Source organism: Corapipo altera, unplaced genomic scaffold (assembly GCF_003945725.1).
Source record: "Corapipo altera isolate COAL_440 unplaced genomic scaffold, ASM394572v1 22b, whole genome shotgun sequence".
NCBI lineage: Eukaryota > Metazoa > Chordata > Aves > Passeriformes > Pipridae > Corapipo > Corapipo altera.
In genome coordinates, this window is record NW_020884876.1 from 24,196,921 (window position 1) to 24,223,535 (window position 26,615).

General features: G+C 39.0%; 2 protein-coding genes across 10 annotated transcripts in view; one reads left to right on the forward strand and one right to left on the reverse strand.

The window, feature by feature from the left end:
- GSTCD (glutathione S-transferase C-terminal domain containing) overlaps positions 1-7,484 on the reverse strand; it is a 61,624-nt gene extending 54,140 nt beyond the window's left edge. The window contains exons 1-2 of one of the 3 annotated variants that reach the window (XM_027635558.1): positions 7,441-7,484; positions 1,440-1,871 (exon numbers count right to left, since the gene is read on the reverse strand). In XM_027635558.1, the coding sequence (XP_027491359.1) occupies positions 1,440-1,850 (411 nt within the window). In that variant the 5' untranslated portion in view covers positions 1,851-1,871; positions 7,441-7,484. Of the gene's footprint in view, positions 1-1,439; positions 1,872-3,247; positions 4,231-6,009; positions 6,654-7,440 lie in introns of those variants that run through there. The other 2 variants (XM_027635557.1, XM_027635559.1) reach the window with 2 other exon arrangements.
- A 26-nt stretch (positions 7,485-7,510) lies between these two features.
- On the forward strand, positions 7,511-25,127 carry INTS12 (integrator complex subunit 12). 7 transcript variants are annotated; one of them, XM_027635565.1, is made up of 8 exons: positions 7,537-7,600; positions 11,738-11,866; positions 13,418-13,581; positions 15,500-15,646; positions 16,196-16,383; positions 20,168-20,327; positions 21,662-21,814; positions 24,170-25,127. In XM_027635565.1, the coding sequence occupies exons 3-8, from the start codon at positions 13,426-13,428 to the stop codon at positions 24,749-24,751; spliced, it is 1,386 nt and encodes a 461-aa protein (XP_027491366.1). In that variant the 5' UTR covers positions 7,537-7,600; positions 11,738-11,866; positions 13,418-13,425; the 3' UTR covers positions 24,752-25,127. The 7 variants fall into 7 exon arrangements, with proteins under 7 accessions (XP_027491364.1, XP_027491366.1, XP_027491368.1 ...); XM_027635562.1 differs by lacking the exon at positions 7,537-7,600 and adding an exon at positions 8,384-8,535 and having other exon boundaries at positions 8,640-11,866; XM_027635564.1 differs by lacking the exon at positions 7,537-7,600 and adding an exon at positions 8,384-8,535.
- The last annotated feature ends 1,488 nt before the right edge of the window (positions 25,128-26,615 follow it).

The following is a 26,615-nucleotide window of genomic DNA, read 5'->3' on the forward strand; positions in this document are numbered from 1 at the left end:
TACTTTTGCTACAGCAGAATAAGGAAGCTAAACCTTATATATAACAGAATGAACAGTTATCCAGTATAGCATATTTTTATTCCTTATTATTGATGTAATATTAGGGTGGCTGCATAACTCATGACAAGCAAAGCTGTGATCAATCTCTACCAAATGGTGGTAATAAGATCCAATTACACCAAACAGATTTTGAGCACATTTATTTTCAGAAATGCATTATATTATTAGTGGGGTTTTAATATGCAACATCAAAAAAAACTTTTGCCTAACTGAACAGCACTTAAAAAAAATTACTTATTTTTTTTGACGCTGTTATCCTTGTCCTCTTTTTCTTATTACCTGTACTTAAAGGTTTTACAGTTTTTAAACTCTTTTCTTATTCAGTTCACTCACTTTGCAGCCCTCTGAAATACAGAATGAAGCTCTCCAGCAGTTCCAAAAGATTACAGAGGTTTATGGAGGATGTCAGGGACAACTTCTTTACACTAGCACTGTGTGCACTAACACAGAGATGTGCTCCTCCAGATCTGCTACACACCAACAGGGATGAACCAGGTTGGAGACACAGTAATCAGTGGCAACCATGGATGTAGCAATCCTGACAGGCTGGAGCTCAGCCTCCTGAGAGAGTGAGGAAGGCAAGTCTAGATGGATGAGCTGTCAGATGAGTAAACTGCTATGTGATAAATAGACTGAAATCTCAGCTCAAAGGGTAGTGTTGGTTAATGGTTCACATGCTACCTGAAGGTCAGTTAGCAGTGGAAATCTTTAAGGGTCTATGCTGGGGCCCATCCTATTTGATCATCTTTACCTGGAGGGGGGTGATGGATTACACTCACATCAAGGACAACAGTGAGTTGAGCAGAGCAGTCAACAAACTAAAGAGCTGCTATTCACATGGGCCTGCACAGGCTAGAGAATGGGCTGACAGGAATAGAATATTCCACACCTAGGAGGGACCAAACTCCTGGAATGGTACAGGCTAGGGACTGGCTGCCTGGCCACGTTAGCCACTCTGCTGAAAAGTCAGTGGACAACCTGACGAGGATAAGCTAAACATAAGCCAGCTGTGCACCCTGGCAGTGAAGGCTAACAGTATTATGGTGCTCTTGAAATCAAAATTAAAAATAAATTAGATAGTTTTTAGTTTACTTCAAACTTTTGAACTCATTTATACTGCTAGTCATGAAACAGAGATCTAACATACTTTTTGAATTTTAAGGGGGTTTTGTGCTGGTAAGTAGTATCTTCAAAAATAATTATTTTCATCTTTATGCCAAAGTACAGATATTTCTCCATTAAGGAAATTTCATTTTCTAAGCAAATTTAATTTCTCACTAAGAGAAGTTAGTTTACATCAATATTAAGAGTCTACTTCAGAGTACTTAATGCTAATAAAAAAAAATTTTAATGTATCTAAGAGAAAGAAAGGCACTCACTTCAGCACAAGCTTTTAAGCAAGTCTTCTTAAAGCCCAAGAGTTCCAAAACATCCTTTTTAGATGGATCTGCCTCGTATGTTTTCTGTATTATATGCCTTAAGACAACAGAAAGCCCAGCTCGGCAGAATTTGCCATCTTTCACAACAACTGCAGGTAAACTGCAGCTCTGCACAACCTCTGGAAGCTGACACCTGGAGATTAAATGCACCTCAAGATCGCCAGGGAGGTTTTTCGTCACACATTGATCACCCACATCTTTGCCAGTCGGCACTAAGAAAATTTTAAATAATTTGCAGTCACAGTAGGATAGCAAAAACAGGGAGATAGATGTATGAAGAGGAAAGATACTCTCTCTGTACTGATGAGAAAAAGCCAAATATAAATGTTCTTCAGTGACACAATCTTTCATCTTCCTCCTGAGTTGAAGTTCCTGAAACAGAAATCAGAGCACGACATTCATAAAAGAATACAGAACTTAGAACAAAAAAAGGTTTAAAACACTGGTTCTTCCACTATCTGCTACAACTGATTTTAATATAAGACACTACTACAGACATCCTGCCTGTATATTTGGACTGCAGGCCTTTTTTGAGAGAAAGAACAGTTTCACATATACATTGTCTCCACATACAGATCATGGATAGGAAAAGTATTTGTGTACCTTTTTTTTTTTTTATGTTTTAGCATATTTCTGACATCAAACAAAACAAACAAGAAAATGTTTTCAATTTTTAAGTGCATAAACATTTTATAGCAAGGTTTTTTGGGTTTTTTGACTCAAAATCTCCCACAACATTAACCATGTATTATTGAAAAAGCAAGTTCCTGAGCACATATCTACAACAGTCAGTTCTGTAATACACACACTTGTCTTTCTGTAACTGTTAGAAGGCATTTATAGAGGGTATTTAGGCCATGGGAAATAATATTGGTTTCTGTATTAAAAATTAATCTAGAGCCTGGTGACATAATAACTGAAGGACACATAGGAAAATAAACATTTCTTTCACAAATGCTACATGAACACCTCAAGCACCCAACTACTTTAAACAGTTGAATATAACAGTAGCATAGCTGAAATTAATATCTTCTCAATATATTAAAAGCTAAAATTAATTTTCCTCATTGTGGGTGGAAAAATTACATTTTTCCTATTACAATATTCCATACCAGTTTAACATAAAGCACTGATGCAATAATTTGAATGCTCCATTCCTCAGTGGAATTGCCCATAAACCTACAAATCGCAGCTCGCATTGAAAAGCCTTAGACACTAGATGGGGCTCTTAGAGCAAGCGTTACAGACGACAGCTCTAGTGCAGCAAGAGAAAGAAATTTGAATGTTGCTAAGGAAGGCCAGAATGTTTTTTATATACATATATACAAAGCATCGGTGACACTGGAAAAACATGAGTCTTTCAAATAACTGTCTGGATTAATAAGGTCTTTGTGCAGTTACATGAATATGCTGGAATTATTTAAAAAGCAGAAAAAGGGTTTTCATTTGATATATGCTGATTATTTGATTATTTTTTCTTCATGTAGACATGTACATCAAATTTACTACTTCATATTATCTATCACGGGGCCAAATCAACTGCCTAAAAGAAGGCAGTGGAAGAATAAAACCACATCCACCTGACACTAAGACCATACTAATGACTGTTATAGCAAAGTATCTTTAAACTATTACATGACATGTTATTGTCTCAGAAGAACAGTGGCTCTACTATGAGTACTGTTGCTTTTCTTTAATTAATACACCTGCCACACAAAGAACAAGACAATACATAATGAAATACCTACTTTCCCAGAAGCTATTTAAGTTGGATAAATCTTGACAGCACGTAAGTCAAGACAGACTAAATATCCTAAGTATAGCTCTGTGGCAGAAATTACATAGTGAAGGCACTGCTAAGGAGGCAAGTCAGAAGAGTTAGTCTTACCTGTTAAATCCATAGTCACCAGCACTTAAACTCCTATTCTTGACTACAGTACTACTTTCAATATTAAACAGTACCCTCATATGCATTTGGGTTATTATTTTCATTTTCCATGGGAACTCAAGGAGCACACAAGTCCATCTTTTCCTGGCCACTCTGGCCACTCAGACATACACATACATCTTACCAATCACTTTAGTGATGAATGTTTTCTTCTGGTTGACCTTACTGGACACAATCAGTTATTTTGGTCATTATCATGCTATATAGAACTGATAAATACTTCGGTAAATTCTGATAAGGTTTCTATTTCCAAAGTATATTATTCTATGGTTTCCAAGTATTGCAACCTGTTGTTACAAATTATTCTACATCCATCACTCAGGACTGCCCAAATAAAACACTAATCTTTTCACCACATAGGTACTCTCAACAGGTACACTGACCCTTGCCCACTTTCATCCAGAGTAGCAGCTCTGAAGCACTGTCTCACCACAAAGGGTAATGTGTCAGTAGACTAAAAATAAAGCATAAGTATTTAAAAGATGCCCAAGCAGAGGTACTACTAATCAGACTACTGCTTGAAAACTGGTAGATAAAGGGGTAAACAGCCTCAGTGTGAATTCTCCTCTAATCTGTTGAACAAAATTACTTCTACTCAGTAGCAATGAGTAACAGACAGCAGCTGTCAGACAGTCCCAGTGACAGTAACGTACTGGAAATAATGACTTGTTAGTTATCAGCCTGCTTTGTATTCAACCCAGTAAACACAGCTCATGCTATTCTATTAATCCACCTGTATTCTTTAAGTTTGAAATATTCCTGTCAAATTAAACCATTCTCATCCTCAGGTATAAAACTATCAAAAATCATGCAAACCATATAAACCAATACTAGGATCTTGTTGAAGCAGGATAAGCAGATGTAGTCCAGAACCACCCACTCCATTCTCTTTACAGGGTCAGAAAATGGGAATATGAATTCAGGCCATTTCATTTAGTCTGTAGTATCATAACTTCAAGTTACTTCTCTCAACCATTTTAGGTAAAGCTCTGGATTTTGTACTGAAGAAAAGGTACATTCAGCAAAGGTCTGTTCTTCCAAATGCCTTGAAGAGAGAACCTCTGGGAGACAGCTGCACTGGACAGTTTGAGGGTGGTTACTAACCTCCTCAAAACTCAGACTAACTTTCGTAAATATACAGTCATTTACCACTACTCAGCTGCAACATGAGCTGAGTATGACATGACAGAGAGACTGAATTATTTTTCTGAACCTAAATGAACTTCTACAAAGACAAAAAGAACACAGAAACAGTGATATTTATGATCTACTTACTCAGTAAAGCACTCATAAAAATTTTAGAGATTGATTTAATTCAAGGTGAAGGGAGAGAAGAAGGGTTAAGCTAAGACTCCTGTTTCAGTTAATTAAACTCTCCTCACATAGGAGGAGTAAGGGAAAATCCAAAGATTAGTATTATGGTCAATATTACGAGAATTTCTTTTTTAAGGAGTCACATAAACAGTGACAGTATCAATACAGCAACAATTAATTATTCCATTTAGTAATTCTGAACCAAATAAAAACAAACTGTAAATTGCTAAGTTCTAAAAAAAAAAAGTGCAAGCAACTAGTATCTTACACTTAACAGTGGAAAAGATTCCAGAGGAGGTGACAACTCCAGCTCTCATTGCAAAAATACAAATGTCTCATTTCTTTGGTTTTCAGGGAGAATTAAGAACATGGCACATTTCACAATATCAGGCTTAAATCTGAGAATAGGTACTTACATACACAAACGATTTCCAGACCTGAACAAATTAATCTCTAATCATTTATATGACAGCAATTCATTTTGGTTTGTACAGGCAATCAGATCTCTCTCAGCTAAAGGCCCTGATCCTGCAAGTTCTTATGGTACCTGACCTGAAGGCATCTTTGCAATATACTGTTCTGCTATTTTAAAATATAGTCCTAAATTCTTCTCATACACTATACTACTACATTTTTTCTTCTCAAAGCCCCAAATAACAGGAAATATCAACTACAGGGATGGTTAAAGCTGCATACTTTTCAGACCAGGAGAGCAAACTTTAAAAGGTAACGAGAGCAAGCATTGGAAAACCCCACTCTGCTTTTTGCATTGAGCTTTTCAATACCAACAGAGCTAATACTTTAGTTAATTAATACTTTAATTTCCACAAAAACTTTAAAAAGTAATTTTAACAAAATGGGCTTCTGTCATGACCACCTTACATATTTCATTAGAATAGCAAAGCATTCAGTATGTATTTATTTGTAAAAACTTCTATGTCCCTTCATCACAACAGTGATTGAACATCTCCCAAAAAGCCTTGCAAGATGCAAGTTGCCTGTGTTACCATTATACATGTGAAAAAATAGAAGTACAAAGAGAATTTTTAGTTCACTTTCACACAGGGAAACCTAAAAATTAAACATTTTTCTTAAAGGATTTGTTTTTCGGTTGGTTGTGAGATTTTGGTATTTTAAGGCCAGTCTGTGACAATGAAAATTACAATCAAGCTAATTTTATTCTCAAGTCTCTCACAGAAGAGAAACTATATTAATCTGCCCAGGAGTTCTGTCTATAAGTGACTTTACCTGTGTTTCCATATTGTTTCCTGTGAGAAGATAAGACCACTTCAAATTGTCACCTCAACTGAACTGTACACCCTTACACTGCCATATCCTACCCCTCTCCCAACATTTACTTCAGAGAATTCCTCCTAACACCTTGACTCTAAGCACTGACATTTATAAAGTTGTTCCCTATATTTTTTGTTCCCAAGACAGGTGTTTTTTCACACTGCTTTGACTCTGCAGAATCTACCTTCCTTGTGAATTTATGCACAGCCTTTCGTCTCAATAGCCTACCTGGCTGCTTGTTCTCACTTAAGTGTTTTCACATAACTGCTACCCTTGCCTTAAATGTGATACATTGATTAATCCCTTGGCAGCTTACTAAGACAACAGCAGACATAGACATACACAGTAAAACAAAACATGCAACACAGAACTGACAAAATCTAACACAACATTGCACTATTTGCTCAAAACATTTTTCCCAGCACTTTTTTCTCCAATTAGACTATAAATTCTGTGGGAAGAGGTGGCTTTTTATTCTACTGGCCTTATTTACAATAGCCGCTATTTGAAAGAGGGGAAACGAGAAGCAATGACCCATACAGGATTTGCACAATAATGTAAAGACAAGATAAATAATGTTGTCTACCTTTGGCATAAAAGTCACCGTGTAACACTATGTAAGTATAATGTTTGCTAACTGTACCGGTTTTTACCATTTTCTCTTCCCTTTCAACATGCACTAAACGACAGATTAATTAGTTTCGCTCAGCTGCCGCGTTAACAATTTAATAAAGAAAATCACTGCTTTAAAAACAAGCATTTCCTATGAAAAAGAAAAACTAAAAAATTCAAAATTGATAAGTAAGTACATAAGCATCCTCTTCCTTTCAGTTTGAATGAAATTCATTCCTTTCAGAATTAAAAAGATATCATTCATTTGATGATTACTACAGGGTAACACAGAACTTTTGCTAAAGCAAATGCATTAAGGCTTGAGAAACGCTCAATATAATGTCATTTAAAAACGCAACAAATATTTAAATTAGTGCAAAGCAATATGTGTGCCTTAAGGCACATAACTTTGGAGGATATATTTCTATTCAGACGACCCATTTGCTGTATGAGTCCAGAGCCACCACTGCACCCGCGAGGGAGCCATGAAGCTTTTCATGAAGAGCTTCAGACACGACTACCAATAGAGTGGAAGTTGTGGATGGTTCAAGAAGGCAGGACACTGGTTACGAAGAACAGAACCAGAACTCAAGGAGGCAGCGCGCTGGAACTCGGCTGTCGCAGAGAACAACACGGCCGAGCTAGAACTCTCTCACAGACCCGCTCCACAAAACCTCTGCTCCCAGCTCCTCTCAGCGCTCTGCCACCCCACCAAAACCGGACCCGGGGATTTAACTCCGACCGCTTTTCCTCTTTTCGGTCTATTTTCCTTACCCGGCCCGGCCGCGTCCGCCCCGGCTCCGCCCCTTCCTGCCCCGGCCCCGCGCACCGCCCGGAACTGCCGCCCGCCGGACTCGGGGCGCGGGGGGACCGGCGTGGTGGCGGACCCGTCTGTGCGCTTTCCCCCTCCTCCTCGTCCTCCTCCTCGCCTCCGGTGAGACCTCAGCGGGCGGCTCTGCGGGGATCGGGAAGAGGGGGTCTGGGAGGAGGAAAGAGTGGCTTGGGAGAAAGAAAGGGGGTTTTGGGAAAAGGGAAGAGGACGGGTTTGGGGAGGAGGAAGAGGGAGGAGAAAGAAGGGGGTTGGGGGGCGGAAGAAGGGGTTTAGGAGGGGAAGAAGGGGTTTGGGAGGGGAAGAAGGGGTTTGGGAGGAGGAAGAAAGGGCTTGGGAAGAGGGAGGAAGAAGGGTTTGGGAAGGAGGAAGACGGTGGAGAAGATGTTTGGGAAGAGGAGGGGGGGTTGGGAGGAGGAAGGAGGAAGAGGCGTTTTGGGAGGAGGAAGAAGGGAGGTTGGAATGGGGGAAGAGAGGGCGTTGGGAGGAGGAAGAGGGATTTAGGAGGAGCAGGGAAGAGGGGGTTTGGGGGGAAGGAGGAAGGAAGAGGGGGTTTGGGGAGGAGGAAGAGTGGACCCCACACCACACTTGGCGGCTCTTACCCTCGCACCCGGGTTGAGCTCTGGGTCTCCTGTGGGACTGGGAGGGGCGGCGGCCGCCGCGCTGTCCCGGTGGGTGCCAGGACAGTCCCTCCCGGGCACAGGGCACCCCTGGAGCCGCTGCCCTGAGCAACTCGGTGCAGGGCGGTAACAGGGGCAGGAGGGTGGGTGGGTTTTTATTATCTTAAACATTTTAAGGTGTTGCTTTCAGGGAAGAGGCACTTTGTGCATTCCTAAAGGGAAATCTCAGGGAGAGATTTGCAGCAAGTAGGTTGCAGAGGGTCGTGTTGTGGCTTTGGTGTAACTATTTCAGAAATTCCGTTTCAACTAAGGTTTGATTTTGTCACCAAGAAGTTTCCAGGAGGATGATACCCAGGAATTTGTGAGCTTGATGAGTTTCAGTATACACTGGATTAAGGAAAGGTGAAAACAGTAGTGGAGGTAAACTCAATTTGCCGGTGACTTAAACCAATGAGCAATGGCACGTGTTGAAACACCATCTTCAGGTCTATCTTCACAGAGCTGCTTTTTGTCATCTTTTAAAGGCCATGAGACTAGGGAGATCCCAAAGACTGGAGAAAGGCAAATTTTATGCTCATCTTGAAAAAGGGCAAGAGGGACTAGCAGGACAACTACAGGCCTTGCTGCTTCCATCTGGAAAGATCGTGGAGGAGGCCTTTTGTAGGCATAAGGAGGAGCAGGTGGAGACTAAGGCTAGCCATCTCAAGATCTGCCAAGGATAAGTCATGCCTGACTACCTGGCTTGTCCCCTGTGGCAAAATAGCTAGATCTGAAGGTGAAGGAAGTGTTGGATGCCATCTGCCAGGGGCTTAAGGGGACCTAATGGAAGCCTTTATAAACCTAAGGAGATTTTTGAAAAGATAGAGCTAGTCTTTGTAGTCAGATCCTTTGAGGGGGAATGAGAGACAGCACAAGTTAAAACTTCCAATTCCAAACAAGGAAATGGGGTAGTGAGGCACTGGGACAGGTTGCCCGTAAGGTTTTTCACATTCCTGTATTTGGAGGTTTTCAGGATCCAACTGGAAACGTCCTGGGCAAATTGGTCTGAATTCAGTGTTTACTTCACTTTGAACAGGAGCTTGCACAGGGTGACCGTGTGACATCCCTTCCACACTAAATGATTCTGTGATTCGTAAATAATTCACTGTTTCTGAGGAGAAAACGGCATATGGTGTAATCTTAGACATTTTGGATAAATGGACTACAGTGATATTGATTGAAATATTAATTTAGAAGTATATTATAAAATATGGTGTGGAATAGAATGTAAAATTAAGGATACCAGTACTAGTAACTACATAGCAGGAAATTTTACTCTAGTCTTAGAAGATTCTTTGAAGAAGATAACAGATAAATGAGAACTGATTAATACAGTTTTCCAGACTACTGAAGTGTGTGAGTTTTGAAATGTCCCTTGTGGAAGGTAACTGAGAAATTATGCTGTCATGAATCAAGTCCTGATTAAGATACAAAAGCAAAAACTGGAAACAGAAGTTTGTTTTTTCCTGCTTTTAAGATTTTCCTTGATCTACTTTCTTAAGATTTACATTACATCTGGAAGTGATCTGGAAGAGGTATTATTGGTAAATAAGCAAAATCTGCCACTGTCACTGATTAGTCAGGAAGAGAGTAAGTTCTGAGGAACAGAAGAATCTAAAGGGGAGGGAGAAAGTGAAATGATGTTATCATGATAAATTAATTATTGATAAACACAGTGAAGTGAGTGTGTTGGCAGGAATTATGTGCTGTTGTTTCATGTGACTAGGTTTTAAGTTTACTGCTACATATGTTGAAGGTAGCTGAAAAGGATATGTGAGCGGAAGTCCTTTTAATCATCAGTGTCAGTGAAAAATAAAAATATTTCCCAGTTTATAAAAGAATGGGTTTGATAATAACGTTGCAATATAAACTGAAGGTGTGTGCTTTCTTGGAAAAATATCTTCAGTAGTACACTTGTCTCAGAAAATAATAGAAACAGGAGTTCAGAAACAGATGGATAAAAATACGACCATATCTGAAAATGTAATGGAAGTAGATCCCTTTAACTGCAAGTTATAATGAATAAAATAATAGATATGTAGGTATGCAACATAGTAGATGGCAAATAAATAAAAAAAAGAGGGCTCTTTTTTCCTTAAGATCCTAGAAATCTAATAAGTCTATTAAATTGGAGGACCATATATTCTGTATAGTACTCCATTAAACTTGTATGTATTTGGCAGAAGAACAAAGTATGCTCAAGAAATGAGAGAATCCAAAAATTCTTGGATGTTTTAAAAATAACAACCTACTAATTAGCATTATTTTTCCCCACAGGGATTTAAAACACTTCGAATAGTACATGTTGGGAGGCTACTCCATGATTGTTGGTTGTAGGATTCTTAATATAATCTCCGATACTTCAGGGAGTTTTGTTGCCTTATGTTTGGTCTTGTGTATCCATCATCAAACAGTTCTTATATAATAGTGAAGAAGTACCAAACAGAGACCTAAGCTGAGAAAGGTACTTTTAGGGCTAGGCTGATGGCTGAATGCTGAGTTGCAAGAAGGGTGCACTTGCTTTGAGCAAAACCAGTTCTGCTCTGGGGTTTTTTTTAGCACAGTCATCTAATTTCACAGCTGAGTTATCAAACTGCTAAGGAAAAGACAGTGCTATACTTTTTTTTCCTAAACAGCATTTGAATTATTTCTTGTACAAAGATTCCCCTTCAAGAAGAAAGTCAAGGTCTGTCTTGCAGAACAGCCTATGGCATCATTGTTAGAACACTGCTGTCCTTATCTCAAGGCTATCACATTGCTGTATGCTGCTTCCACTGCCAGAGGAGCAGTTTATGAATGAAAACATGAATGAATGTAGTTGGATCTTAGGTTTATAAGTGTCAAACCACTGTTTTATACTTAAAAACTGTTTGATCTGTAAACATCTGGAAAGGGCTACTACCAGAAGCAATAATTTGCCTTTTGGACCAGGTCAGTTACTGGTGTTAGTCTGTTTGGCAGTTGTGTTGTTATGGTCCAGTAAGGAGAGCATAATTATCAATTTACTTTTTCAGGTGATTCTTTTTTTAAGACAGCTATTGATGTGTTCATCTTCCCATTGAATAGACTTCCTCTAAGTCACAAATAGATTTTTTTTTTTTAATTTGAAAATACATGCCTAAGCTGAGCATACTTGAACTGTTTAATAAACCCAGTTCCTTCCCTTCTCTTGAGAAATTTCTTGTGATATTAGTTGTAACTGAAGTAGCCTATGACATTAAAACTTATCCTCGAGAATAAAGAAAGAATTGCTGGAATTTCATAGCAAATAAAAGAATAAATACAGAGAACCCTCTTGAAATTTGGGGTTTAACAGTTCCTTTCAATATATGTCTTTAAAAAACTAGAGCTAGAAAGAAATCTTCAACTAGATGAAAATTGAATTAGTGTGTTTATACTTGTTCTCTAAATATTACAGGCATCCTGAATTGGCTGCTAATGACTGTTTGGCTACCTGTCCTTCCTGTAGACAAGTGTGTATTCCTAGTAGAAGCCTCAGAGAAGAACTGAAAGTATTGTTTTTTAGCAGGGAATTCTACAAAATTTTTGAAATTAGTGTTTTGATTCTACTTTCATTCAACAGAGGGTTTAGCAGAGTCCTGGTATAAGAGTATGTGACACTGACTCTTGTAAAAGGCATATTCACAGAACAAAGAAATGGAGGAGATAACCTACCCACAGATCTTGAGAGCAGCTTGAGCATCTGTTAGAGGTAGATGCATTAAAAAAAGGGTATCTGCTTTCCATGCACTGTGAATTCACTTTTTGTAATCATCAGAGAGAGACCGAATTGTCTGGATGGGGCTTTCACTGCAGTCTCTGCTTGATCTGTGAAAAAGCAGAGTAGCTGGTGTGTAGTATTACTAGCAGAAGTTCTGTGGCCACCAGAAAATGATTTGTCAAGTAGCAAAGATTAAGGAAGAGAGAAGAGGCTCTTGAAGAGGATTCTTAACTCTCTACTGGGTCCATTGATAAAATCCCTATGAAGTCTACTGTATGTTGAACTCCTTGATGGTCTCAGTCAAGTGATTCTCTGGTGTCTCGTGAAAGCTCAGCATGAGATAAAGGTTCCTAGGGACTTCTAGGCAAGTGTTAAGGGAGCAGGCTGCCACTGCTGGTGTTTTGGCCAGAGAGGTAAAAGTTCACTGCCATGAATATCAAAAGGAATTAATCAGACAAAACCTTGGAAGCTCCAGCTAAAAAAGCTGTCCAGTGCTTTTGAGCAGAACTGATGAAAGGCTTTTCAAGAACATCTTCTGGATTATTGTGTAAAAAAAACCAAAACCAAACAAAACCATAAAGCATCCTGATGTGTTCCCATAACTTCCCACGTTATTTCTTAAATTATTGTCAATTACTGATTAAGTTAGATCTTTTTAAGTACAATTTCCAATGTAAATGCAGTTCCTTAGAGCTTTTGTTAAAGAAATGAACCGAGAAGGTTCCAGAGTGCCAGAATGTATTGCTCTGAAGCAAACATAATATTTTTAATTAGTTCTAAACTTTTTCTCACTTTGTTCCATTTACATTGTCACTGTGGTGTATTGAAGCCGTGGATAGTCATTACTTGACATTAAAACTCAGACTGTCACATGGGGACGTGGTTAAGTCACAGTTTAAGTTATAAATTTTCTCGCTGTTCCAGCTAAATTTAAAAATGGATAGGGTGTTTTTTCAGGTATTTGTATAAAATAATACACTAGCTGTTTGTATCTTATATTGTATGCTACAATGAGCTGGGTTTTTGTCAGAAGTTTCAAAAGTTAATTTTTCTGCAAGTAAGATTTTTTAATTACTCTTAAACAAGCCATGAGTTAGAAATAACTGTAGGTGCAAATAATGTTGAGGAGAAGGGTAGTAATTGCTTTCCTTGAAGTTAACACTTGTTTTGCATACTTTTCAATATTCTTTATGTATGGAATATCAAGAATATGAAATATTTGTTTCATTTACCTGAGTGTGATGAGTTTAGTTTCTGAATATCAGATATGCCAAAGAATTAATTTGACATAATTTCAGATGTAAAGTCAAATTCAAGTTTTGCAACTCAAGAGTTCACAATCAGTCATCTTCTAGTGATAATTAATTCACATATCATCCTTCCTGTGATTTGATGTCATTCCATTTTGCAAAAAAAATAGATCTTCTGTTAGCCACAATGGTGTTTGAGTTATGCTCCAAATGAATAAAGTTGTCATTGATTTTCTTTATTTGTTTGTTTGTTTGTTTTTTTGTTTTTTTTTCATTCAAACTCCCTCTGAAGACACCACTATGGCTGCTACAGTGAACTTGGAGCTTGATCCCATTTTTCTGAAAGCCCTGGGCTTCTTGCATTCAAAGAGTAAGGACTCTGCAGAAAAGCTGAAAGCACTTCTTGATGAGTCTTTGGCCAGAGGAACTGAGTCAAGCTATCGTCCATCTCAGAAGGTATTGGTGTTAGAGAGCATGGGTCATTTTTGTATGCCTTTACAGAGCTCCTTCTATTCCTAGTTCCTCTTTTATAGCTGGAAAGTTAAAAGAGAATCAGCAGTTTAGGAAAAAAAAAAAGTAATTATGGAATGTTCATATTCATCGTTTCCCTTTTATGCAACATAATCTATTCAATTAACAGAAGTTAATGGGGAAAAAAATCTCTACCTTGTTGATATACCAAGACCTTTAAAAGAGATATTCAACATTATATCAGACATGCTATGTAAGGTGAGCCCAAACTTACATATTTCTGCAGTTACATTTCAGAGCTAAAAGGTCTTTAAAATGCCGATTACTTTTGCCACAGATAAATATGAAACAGAACAAGCTATTTACTGATAAAGCTGGGTCTCTTTCCGTGAAATTCTGTTGATGAAGTCATATGAGAATGAAAAACACGAAATGGTTCAAAGCAGAAATGATTTGCAGTCTGGAACCATTGCCGTCCAATGGACAAACATTATTTTTCATCTACCGAAAATCACTGAACACCTGCTAGAGGGACCATTTGAATCCAAATTAGTGAATGGAAATAACCAAGCGGGGATATACTCGTACTTCTACATACTACCATATGGATAACGAGGTAGTGTTCTCCCCTAGGATGCCTGGAAGTCAGCCTGGTATGTTATAATGATGATCTGTATGCTGATACATCAGTAATATTTCATTTCTACATCTACGTGGTTCCAAATAAGTAAAAGGCACTATTACTGCTCAGCATATATCATGCTTGTACGGTGTGGTCTAACTCTTTTCTGTTCAGCTCCCTGAAACCTAAACTGCAGTTCCCCCTAACACAGGTCTCAAAACTCTCGAGTGCCCTCAGAGCTCAAAGAAGCGATTTGTGGTTTAAAGAGGAAGCAGAGAGATCAATAATAGTGCAAAGAGGCTTGGGAAGCCAATTCTAATAACAGCTTGGCTGGCAGTCACCTGCCCTCAGGTGAAACTGAAGCTCAGGGCAGAGGAAGAAATCTTTTGTTCTCTTCTTTTTAGTATGTCTCTAGTATCAGCTGGATTGCAAAGCTCAAAAATAAAAAAAAAAATGTAATGGTTTCTTTCCTTGCATTCTTATAAGGCTGCAGGATTAATTTGTTTGACCATGAAATCCAAGAACAGAGTAGGGAGCACAGAGTTACCACAGTCAGTCAGATGAGGATGCAGCCTGACCCTGGATGCAACAGGAAGTCAACAAACTTCAGAGAGCTGAAGCTCAGGGCTTAGGACCTGTCTCAGTACAGAGCAGAGAATTACTACCTTCTTACCAGCTGAGAGGGGGTACCTTGCTCCTGTGCATTAGTGTGATTAATCACTCATTTACAGACTCTCTTGGTTATTGTCCATTGCCGACATTAAGGCATCATTAATGAGAACTATTGATTCCTGTTGAGATCTAAATTTATTCATCTGCTAGATGAATATGGACTGAGATTCAGCAGAGGTCAATGTTTTTCTCCGTGAAGGAATGAAGTATTGATGTCTGGTTACATCAGATGTCGGGTTATGTTTTCAGCTTATATTGAATTTTGTCCTCAGAATTATCTGAAAATTTGTGTTCATTATCTCTTTGAATTTTAAAAGCAGAAATGTCTTCCTTTTTAATTAATGTTCCAAAGAGGATCTGTCTTTGGAAAAGGAGCACCTTTCCCTCTGGAAGGTGAGTGGTAAGGGGAGGTTTTACTAATTGTCTGCAACCTATACACACTAATTTATTGATGTGGTATGAAGATATTTAAGAAATGGTTTTTTTAAAAAGTGTGTGTGTAGATGATTGGTGTTGTATGTTGTTTGCCTATCCTGGTATCTAACTAATTGCAAACTGGGAAGTATCTCAAGTGTAGGGTTTGCCTTCAATTTTTGTTTCTGTTTTTAGGAAGCCGAGCAACCAAAAGTATCTGTTACCAAACCTATTAAGCAAGAGCCTAAAACTTCTTCTAGTTTGCCCTCCGGCAACAACAATGGCAAGCCCACTGCATCAGAAAAGGTGAAAAAAGAAACAGAAAAGAGATCTGCTGATAAAGTAAGTGATTTTTGTTCTCTATTGAGATAACTTGGTATATAACCTGGAAGGTGTTTTAGATAGAAGGTTCCCTTTTCAGTCTCTGTAGCTCAACTCATCTAGTGGTGCGTAACCTGTGAGCTGCATTAGCCAATCATGCCTTTAGGCACTCCAACAAAAGTCTTGTTATAATTATTCTGTGATTGTTTTCCCTTCTCAGTGCAGGGGGAGTTGGATTTCATGACCTTTAAAGGTCTCTTCCAAGCCAAATCATTCTGTGATTCTCTGTTTTGAATCATCCTGATAATAACAAGGTACTAAAATGTAGCAAATTGAAATGTGAGTTTCCCAAAGCTTTTTCAAGGATTTTGAGGTGAAGTACAAAAAGTGGGCTTGAGCTTCTAGTTCGTAAATATTTTGAAGAAAATATGTAATTAAAGAAAATACATTGTATTTGTCCTCTATAAAGCATACCTTCTTATACTGCTAATCTAATTGTGCCAATTATTTTCTCATTTTAATAATATCTACTAGCATTTTGAGTTTTCACATTCTGTATGTGTTTAATAGACAAAAGGGGATACTGCTGAAGGAACTGATGCACCAAAGAAGCCCAAAGTAGAGAAGCAAGAGGCTCGTTCCTCTCCTATTACAGTTCAGACGAGCAAGGATTTATCCATGCCTGATTTATCTAGCTTTGAGGAAACCAGTGCTGATGACTTTGCTATGGAAATGGGATTGGCCTGTGTTGTTTGCAGGTAAGTCAACGTCTTCATTGGTAGGTAGTTACCTTTTTTTTTTTAATGTGTACCATTGAGTTAATGCTTCTTTTAGTTTTTATTCTGGAAATCACTTAAGCACATATCCAAAGTTGACAATAGATTTAAGCATCCTTCATGAATAAGAATAGTTTCTTGAAAATAGAACGTTTAATGAGAAAAACAGCTTTTCTTCAGGAAAAGGCAAGTGAAAAATAAAACTAAACATGATGCAAAACCTATCATGACAAATACCAGTTTTTAATTATTGGAAAGCAGGTTAAAGTATTAACGGCTAATGATAAGCAATTTAAAAAATCACTTCTCTCCTGAAAGCATTTGTAAGTGGCATTATTATGAGATGTATATGTGTTGCTCCTCTTTTCCTAATCATTTGACATTAATTTACACATAGCCATGTTTTCTCAGTAAATATATCTGGCAGTGAAGACAGGTTCTTTTTACTTTCCAGTAAGGGCTCTAAAATTGGATTTATTAACATTGTGCTAGCAGTACATTTAGTGTTAACAGAAGTATAAAATTCACTTTTGAATCTCTACCCTAGGATCAAATCACTCAAACCAGGGTTTGGTTTCACAGATGATTTATGTCCTTGTTAAGCCTCCACTGCTTCCAAAAGGAGCAGTTTGGCTCTCCCAATTGTACCTCCTTCCCTGTACTGTTTAGGGGGTGTATTGCACACAGGGTTTTGTGATGAGCTGAATCAGCTTCTGGATCAGCTTTCCACTTCGGTTTTTCAGTAGGTTTAGGTTTCAGTCAGCTTAGTGAGAGTAAATGCTTGTGTTGGCACATGTGTTGATACAAGAATGTAGAGCCAGGACAGAGAAGGGATTGGAACTGGTAGCAAGTATGTATTTCAGCTCAGCTTAAGTTGTTTGTGAAACTGGGCTTTATAACTTCGTTGTTCCATCATTTTCATGGTCATTCCGGTTGTGTAGGTAAGGAGGCAACTGCAGTCCAGGGATGATAAATTTCTGTTGTTGCAGCTAATTATACTGGTAACCAATTGTGAACTGATGAGATTTCATGTCACATTATTTCCATATGTTAGCTCAAATGTTTAGTTTCTTAATAGAGACACTGAAAAAGGAAGAAGTATGAAATAAATATCTCAATTTTACCTTTTTTTCCTTTAAATTCCACTTTTTCTGTCCCCTAAAAGGGGCAAATCCCCGTTTGGTGGTATGTTAAAATGCTACTAAGAATAGTATGGTATTAAGTTATTGGGCAGGAAGGGATAACAAAAAGAGTTTTTTAGACAGTCTTGAGCTGTTGTGGATTATTAATTTTCTGTCTTCCCTGGCAAAAAAAAACACATACAGGTATAATGAGAAATGCCTGCAAAGTAAAGAAACTAAAGAAAATGCAACTCCTGTGCCCAGCATGGCCAAGACTTTGCTTTGAAAAGCACAGGCTGGGTATGTGGTTCCATTAGCTGTTCCACAATCAACGTTTAACCTGGCTGCTGAAGGTGTTGCTTCTACATGCTCATGGTCACCAACTCAATTGTTCTTGCAAAAGACTTTTCTGCCCTGGCTAACTAAAATAGCTCTCATTAACTGATACCAGAGGGAGGGAGAAGTACTGCAGGGAAAGAAACAACCTGTTAGAAAGGGGATGGCCACAGTCACCCTGACACTCACGATCGCTTTCATTTTACGCAGAACTTGCTGAGACTGATGTCACATGGTTCTTCACCTCCAGCTTGTACTGAACTGGACGCTTTTCGGAGGATTTGCGCTTTGGAGTTCTGACTCCAACACACTGATCAGACAGTATTCCTCTATTCCAATATGTGCACTGTTTTTGGGGTGGCCATCTTGAGCTAAAATAATAGTATCCCCATTCATATGAAGAATAAAAGCACTGGATACTCTGTAAAATAACTCAAGTATGAATAGTATTTTTAAAATGGCATCTTCTAATAACTCAGTTATTCAACCAGTTGTGAATGAAAACGTCATGTCCAATTGCAGAGTAGGTGGAGTTCATAGCAAAAGAGTTTATATTTACATTGCTTAAGAAGACAAGTTGATAAGAACCCAGCTGTGGGTTCACAAATGCAAAAAGTGCATTCGAATATTAACTATTCCTTTTTATAGATGTAAAAACTAAAGCAGAGACATGAAATGTTTCTTCAAGATTTGCCAAGTGTCAAATGTATTTTCACAGTGATTACGAGTATTGCACTTCGATGCCTATTGTGTTTTTCTTCTTGTTCTGTTATGCCAACTTAGGCATAAGGAGGGAGAGAATATTAAAATAACTTCAACTTCTCCAGTACCTGTAGGTCTTGCAAAAACAGGACCCACCAGTTATATGACTCCTCAGTTATATGAAGAGGAAATACTGTATGTAGTTTGTAGATGATTGTGAAGTTTTCATCCCAGAAAAATCTTTAAAAAGCACTGGGTTCGAAATAACAAAATTTCAAATTTTTTGTTAATACCTTTTTTTTTGTTTTTTGATAGTAAAAAATTGTTAGGCTTGTTTCTTAGTTATCTTATGATTTAAAAGTAAGTGGTTTAACTTGTTTCTGATCATGAAGAGTTCCTGACTTTTTAATCAGTCTGGGATTGTTCTTTGTAATTTTAAAATAGGATGAGTCTCCTGCCTTGACACATGAGGTTGAAACATCACTGCTTTGTTCTGATCCAGTTTATTTAGGAATGAGAAACAAACAAAATGTCTTTCAAATACCCTGCATGTAGAATAATGGACCCTGGAATTTCAGAAAGGTTTCTCCCTCTGGTTTTAAATTGCCTGTGTAAAAGAGAAATATTTCTTAGAAAATGTTGTAGTATCAGACTTCATTTTTCTGTTATATAAAGAAATAAGGGATTACCTTTCCCCACCCATCTACAAATAGAGTTTCCATGGTTACCTGGGTACCTGCTCCTCAGGGATATGAGCAAAAGCAGCTTAGCAATTAAATAGCTTGATTTGTCCTCTGAAAGAAGAAATCGTTAAGAAAATGGTATTCGGCTAATTCACAGGCAGACTCCCAGTCACGTATATGTCACTAATTTGTCATTTATACAGCATGATTACTTTCAACAGAGGCCCATGCAAAATGAAGTCCTCATCACCAGCTTGCATGTTTGCTTCAAGGCAGGACTGCACAATTAATCCTTTCTATTCCATCTTTCCACAATTCTGGTATTATCGCAAATTCCGCGTGTCTGTTTATGTAGTAGGGACCAAAAGGATGGCTAATAAAACATCTTCAAAGTAGTGTAGAGCTTGGATGATGATGATGCTTTCAAATCCTGCAGCAGAAAGCACTCTTACCAGCTTGTCATTGCGAAGTTATTTGTTCTTGAACTGTTTTGCTCTAAAGCTTACAGCAAAATTGTACAAATGGAGACTAGACCTTTCATATACTAATATAATGAGGAAGTCATGTTTGTTATAGAGTGATATATCCATAAATGCCCAGGTGAAGCAAAGCAGGCAAGACTTATATTTCTAATATAAAAATCAAACAGAGAAATCAAAACTGTCATACTCGTGTTTAATATTGTGGAAGTTTTAGATATTCTTGAAAAAAATTACCTTTTAAAAATATCAAGTTTCTAAAATATTAGTTAGGAAGAGCTGATACAGGAAGAAAAGGAATACATTTCATTTGCCAAAGGTAGGAAATACATGTGAAAGCAAAAATATTTTTAATTTTTGTCTTAAGCCTTGCAAAATTTTCAACAATTGGATAATCCTCTAAGTGCTTTCTTCCGTAATCTGTTCTTAACTATTTGCTCTGCAGGCAAATGACAGTTACTTTTGTGAATCAGCTAGTGGAGTGTCAGGAGTGCCATAATCTCTACCACCAGGATTGCCATAAACCTCAGGTGACAGACAAGGAAGTGAATGATCCTCGACTTGTATGGTATTGTGCCCGCTGTACCAGGCAGATGAAGAGAATGGTAGGAGTCAGTTTTTTGTCTCGTGTGAGCCCTATTTGAATACAGCAGGCTATTTCTACTATGCAAGGGTATTTTATGGGTTAGAGAAATCTTTGGAAGCATGTTGGAAAACTGTTTTTCTCAGCAGTGCTTCCCTTGCTGCAGGTGTGTTTTTTAATGTAGCATCTCAAAGAGCATTCTGTAATGTGCTTCTTAAAAAACGTTTTTTTAAAAATGCAAAGTTGAGTGAAGAGGAGTGAAATAGGATTATTTCCTACTTGGCAGGCAGCAGTTGAAACTTTTTATTTTCTTTATTTCGGGTGATACTCAGTTTTTAGCATATATCTACCAAATAGCCCTACAGTTTTAGTTTTCTTCTCAGCTTTGGACATTAATGGTTGCTTTCCTGTAGGACAAGACTGCAAATTTCAGTCCAGATCTCAAGCATTGAGTTTTCTCAGGCTCAAAAACAAGCTGAGGGTAGCACATTGCAGTAAAAAAAAAAATGAAATTAAAATCTTTATTTTGGTTGATCTGCATGTTAATTTCTTGACTAAACAGGATCCCACTGGAATTGCACTCGTCTCATTATGAGAAATGAATATGAGAGTAAGACAGCACCTTGGGTGCATGAAACATTAGTGACTTTAGTTCCAACGTTTTAAAATCACACCCTTTTATACAGCAGAAAGTGTGTTTTGAAACTTCTCTGTGATAACTTAGCAAGTTGTTATCTTTTGAAATGGCTCTACTAAGAAACAAGAAAAAAAGGCAATGTAAGATCCTGGCCTAGGAATTGTCATCACTGACTGAAATACATGATTATTCTGATGGTCATCAGGCCTTTGAACTCAGAGGAGTGTTTGCTGAAGGTCAGTTCCTGCACAGGATAGCAATTGCAGCCATTCAGTAGTTGCCTTCAATATGACCTTTCCTTTTTTCTTTTTTGGCATGAATTCTGCCATTTTGCCTGCCACTTCTTAGCAGGCTCTTGCAGCCCACATCCCAGTGCTGCTGGATTATGTCCCTTTCTTCTGCAAGTTCACCTTCCTTTGCCTTATTCCTGTAAAGGCCCAGTGCTTTCCTGTTCTCTAAGTGTCACCACTGCAACTCTTTCCACGCTGAAATAGCAAGTTCTATTCAGGATGCTTTGTGGCTGGACCCTGTCTCCAATACCATAACCAGCACTATCTCCACATCCCCTATTACCTCATTTCTCATGGACCATTAAACTTGAAGTTGTAAAGACTAGATTGCAATCTTAAAATGCTCATGCTTTTTGTTAACAGTCAAAACAGTCAATGTTATAGGGTCTGTAACTAATTTGGCATGGTTTTTTCCTACCACTTACACAGGCTCAGAAGACACAAAAGCCACCTCAAAAAACAGCTCCTGCAGTGGTTTCAGTTGCACCAGCTTTGAAGGACCCATTGGTCAAGAAGCCAGAAATTAAGTTAAAACCTGAGACCCCACCAGCTTTTCTAGCATTCAAGAGAACAGAAGTCAAGGTAATGTAGTTTAAATTTGCCAGAGGAAAAGTTTACATTTCACTGCATAGATTATAATCTTTTCTCACAAGAATCATGAATGAAAACAATCTGCTATACCATGCAGACTGAGCAGCACCATAGCATTAACACTGAAAGAACAGGGAAAAAACCCTCACTTCAGCAGTAAGTCCCTAAAACGTCCAGCTCTTGACTGTATTTTTGTGTTACAAGGGAAAGAACAGAAGTGACGCTATGAAGTTTTTTAATGATGTTTTATACAAGTAGAAATCTTTATAAATGTGCCCTGGCAGCCTAGAAGGCCAGCCATATCCTGGGCTGCATCATAAGAAGCTGGCCCAGCAGCAGGTTGAGGGAGGTGATTCTGCATCTCTACTCCACTTTTGTGAGCCCCTGCCTGAACTACTGTGTCCAGCTGTCTCAGTGCAGGAAAGACATGGACCTGTTAGAACCAGGTCCAAAGGGGACTGCTGGAAGGAGCTGGGAAGGGCTGGAGCCTCTCCTATGAAAACAGACTCAGAGATCTGGGGTTGTTCAGCATGGAGAAGAGAAGGCTCCAGGGGGCCTTCCAGTACCTAAAAGGGACCTACAGGAAGGCTGGAGAGGGACTTTTCACAAGGATATGTAGTGATGGGACAAGGGGGAATGGTTTTAAACTGCAAGAGGATAAATTTAGGTTATATGTTAGGAAGAAATTCTGTATTGTGAGGGTGGTGAGACACCGGAACAGGTTGCCCAGAGAACATGTGGATGCTCCATCCCTGCATTTTTTCAAAGTCAGGTTGGATGGGGCTTTGAGCAACCTGGTCTAGTAGAAGGTATCCCTGCCCACAGCAGGGAGGTTGGAACTAGGTGATCTTTGAAGTCCCTTCCAACCCAAACCATTCTATGATTCTATGAATCATAGAAAATATATTGTTTGGTCTCTGTGGTCAAGTAACATGTGTATTTTAACAGTTAGGCTTTTCTTCCTCATAACAGTGGACTTGGATGTGCTGACTTTACACTTTGAGTTGATGATCTTGAAGGTCTTTTCTGGCCTAGACAGTTCTATGAGTCTACAATAGGGAAACTCTAGCTGACTCTGAGATCTAATTTAGGAGACTGCTGCTTCTTACACATAATTTGATCTAGTGGGTAGTGTGGGCAAGGGTGTTGGAACTAGATGACCTTCAAGGTCCCTTCCAACCCAAACCATTCTGTGATTCTATTCCACGATTCTATGTTGCTTCTATTTCTCTTTTTCCCAAGTTAAAATACTGTCACAAGTTGCTCAAAGGTGGTAAACCAGAGGCAGTACAGTAAAAAATATAACAGTCTGATAAAGCGTGACCCTTACCTAGGAAAACACAGCTTTAACTCAAAATCAAAGCAACTATTCATGCGCTCAGAGTTATGTTTACCATTGCTCTGCCTGGATGCAAACCATCATGAATAATATGATGGGTATTGCTCAAGCTCTTATACTTGAGAATACTTTTTTCACCTCAGCAGACTTATTTATTTGCCTAAATGGGTTGTTAGACCTGAGGCCTGATTTCATCCATCATCTTTACTGTTTAGAAACTCTCTGGAAATACTGTAAAAGGGATATTACTTAAATAGAGGGGTTTAGTTTTCATTTTAACGCTGCCATTTGCTGTAACTCTGGTTTAATAACGCAACATATCATCCCCATCTGAAACCTGGGGGTTATAGGGTTTAAGGTGTGGGAACTCAGGTAATGTGTACAGCACTTTGCAAGCAGGGGAGCCCATGTGTGCAGAAGGTTTGTGTTTTGCAGTACCTGAATGGGAAGAGACCTACAGAAAAGAAGTGCAGTGACTTCTTTTTTTTTTTTTTTTAATTCTCTCTGTGGTACAGGCTTTTAAGAACCAAGGGAGAGAAAGGAAACAGTTTAGATACTGCTACTTTGACCAAAAGGCTGTAATAAATGCAATAATAAATTGCTCAATGTCTGATTTTTGTCTAAGCATCTGTCATCTTGTTGAGAAGTGACACCAGGTAACAACAGTAAAAAAAAAAAAGGAAGGCAAGCCACCACCTTTTATATAGTTCACAAATTTGGGCTTTTATTGTTCATGGAGGGATCACAATGCTGTATGGTAGCCTGCTAACTGTATAGAAGAAAGGAGAGAAAAGGTATTATTTTTTCCATGTGGCTGGGAGATTAAAAGTTGGCTACACCTGGCATCCTTTCTTGTTCATGTTAGTACTTTCAACTGCAGTAAGCAGTGATGAAATATTGTCCATTGGATGATCCTGGGAAAAGAACTGAAACAGAGGCTCTGTATTCCTACTGTGATGTGTTGCACAAATAGATCCTACTATAATAAGAATGCTTTTTTATTTTAGACCTCAGCAACAGTTTCGGGGAACTCTGCCAGTACAAGTGTTTCCTCTTCAGCAACGAGTGGCCTTACAGGATGGGCTGCTTTTGCAGCCAAAACCTCCTCTGCCAATCCATCCACTGCCAAACTGGGATCAACAGCACAGAGTGCCAGTGGGAAACCGGCAGCTTCTTCAAATAACCAGAAACCTGTGGGTTTGTCAGGGTTGGCAACCTCAAAAACAGGACTAGGGTCAAAAATAGCTTCTGCCAACAACAGCACAAACCCTGTTCAGCTGAAACCTCCTCCACCTCTGACACTGGGGAAAACCACCCTGAGCCGCTCAGTGAGCAGCGACAACGTCAGCAAAGTGGGTCTCCCGAGTCCCAGCAGTGCCGCGCCGAGCACCAGCAGCCAGGGGAGCAGCGGGAATGGCAACAGCGGGAATTCAGGGAACAGCGGGGGCAGCACGAGCAAAACCACCGCGGATACTGGTAATCAGTCAGCCTCCCTAAAGGGCCCAACTTCTCAGGAATCTCAGCTCAATGCTATGAAAAGGTTACAGATGGTCAAGAAAAAGGCTGCTCAAAAGAAACTCAAGAAGTAGTACGTCTGCTTGCGAATTTTGTTGGTTATGTTCTGTGAAACAGCAGCATTGGTGTTTTTGTTAAAGGAAATCCCCCAGTTACTGGACTGAAATGGAGGTTAAATCAGGGAAGCCCAAAACTCATGTTATACAGGAGGTCAAACTTCAATAATTCTGATATTCCTTCTGCCTTGTAAATCTGTGAACTGAGTATGTTGGAGGAATTCACTGTTATATGCTCCTGTTTCTGTAGCTCAAAGCCCTGAAACTTAAAATTGTAAAAGTTGGGTATTTTTAAATATTAAAGCCCCCACATTTATGGGGACACTTAATAAAATGAACTTTCTGAAACCATCATTCTTAAATGTTAATAATAAAAGGATTATTAATCTGGGAAGTCATTGCCACTTTTCTTTCACCTCGTATTCCAACACCTAAAATGCTTGAGGTGTTCAGAGTTCTCTATATTATGCAGAGTTAATTATCTCAAATTATCAGATTCATCGTGGAAAAAAAATGCATTTTCATTTAAACATTTTCAAAAATTAACTGTTAAACAACAGTATATTTAAATGGCAAGTTTTTGGTTGGTAGTTTGGTTAATTGGCCTATTTTGGTTTTATACAGTGAGAAACTTCATGCAAAAAGAGCGGAAGAGAGTCAAGGCAGTGTTCTCAAGCTTTCTTAAACTGTAGAGGGCCTTAATATTGTCCTATTGAATAGGAATGGAAAATAAGTGGAAACTAGTGTATATTTTAATTGAACAACGTTGTTGTATGATGTGAGAGAGGGGAAAAAATAGAAGAAAATGAAGGGAATTGTCTTGAGTGTTAGTAAGTTTGCTTCCTTTCTGGCACACCTGAAACACAGAAGACTTTTTGATTACCTAGGTATTCCTTGCTGCAAAGTATTGCTGTAAAATTCCTGAGCCTGGCATGTGCCAAAGAAGAATTGCCTGCCAGCTGGTCTGGAAAATGAAGCCTCTGGTCTCTCCACTGTTCTGCCACAGGCTATATGATTGTTACCTACACCTACTGCTTTCTCATACACAGAAGGAACAGAGGGATGAGTTTGTCTCTCTTCATTTTGCAGAGCGTGAGTCCCCTCTACTTCCCTGCCCGAGCATGGTCTTGCACTTAGCCCAGCTACTGTTACGAAGGAGATTTGAGAGCTCTTGGGAGCCTCCTATGGAGGCATTCCTGACTTTTTCTTAACTAGACCTAGTTTTTACACCCAGATGTGTCCCTTCAGTTGTTTCTACATATCCTGCCAGACTCTGTTACAGCCATGTGTGGATTAATGCTTTACCACCCACCTAAGACAGGTAGTTGGGAAGTATCACGTCTTCCAGCTCTCCACTCCTACCCCTGAGCTCTTCTTCACAGTTTGTGGTCCCTGTCTTTGTCCCAGCTGGTCCAGGTTGGGTTCAGCTCTCCAGAACTGGTTCAAGCTGGGCACTGGAAAATGATCTTGAGTCTTGCTCTCTGTGACCAGCATTTGGCAATTTCTCTCTATTCCTTCTGTGATGAGGGGAGCATCTCTAAACGTCAAAACATCTCTGACTGTATTGGATTTGCATGGCCAGGTTTTGGTAGTGAGGGGGCTATAGGAATTGGTTCTGTGAGAAGCTGCCAGAAGCTTCCCCTGTATCTGACAAAGCCACTGCCAGCTGGCTCCAGGATGGACCTGCCACTGGCCAAGGCCAAGCTCATCAGCCTTCGAGGTAATATATTAAGGGGAAAAAAACTGTGCAACAGCAAGTGTAGCCAGAGAGAGTAGTGAGAATATGTGAGAGCAACAACTCTACAGGCACCCAGGTCAGTGGAGAAGGAGGGGGAGGAGGTGCTCCAGGAGCTGAGGTTCCCCTGCAGTCTGTGGTGCAGAC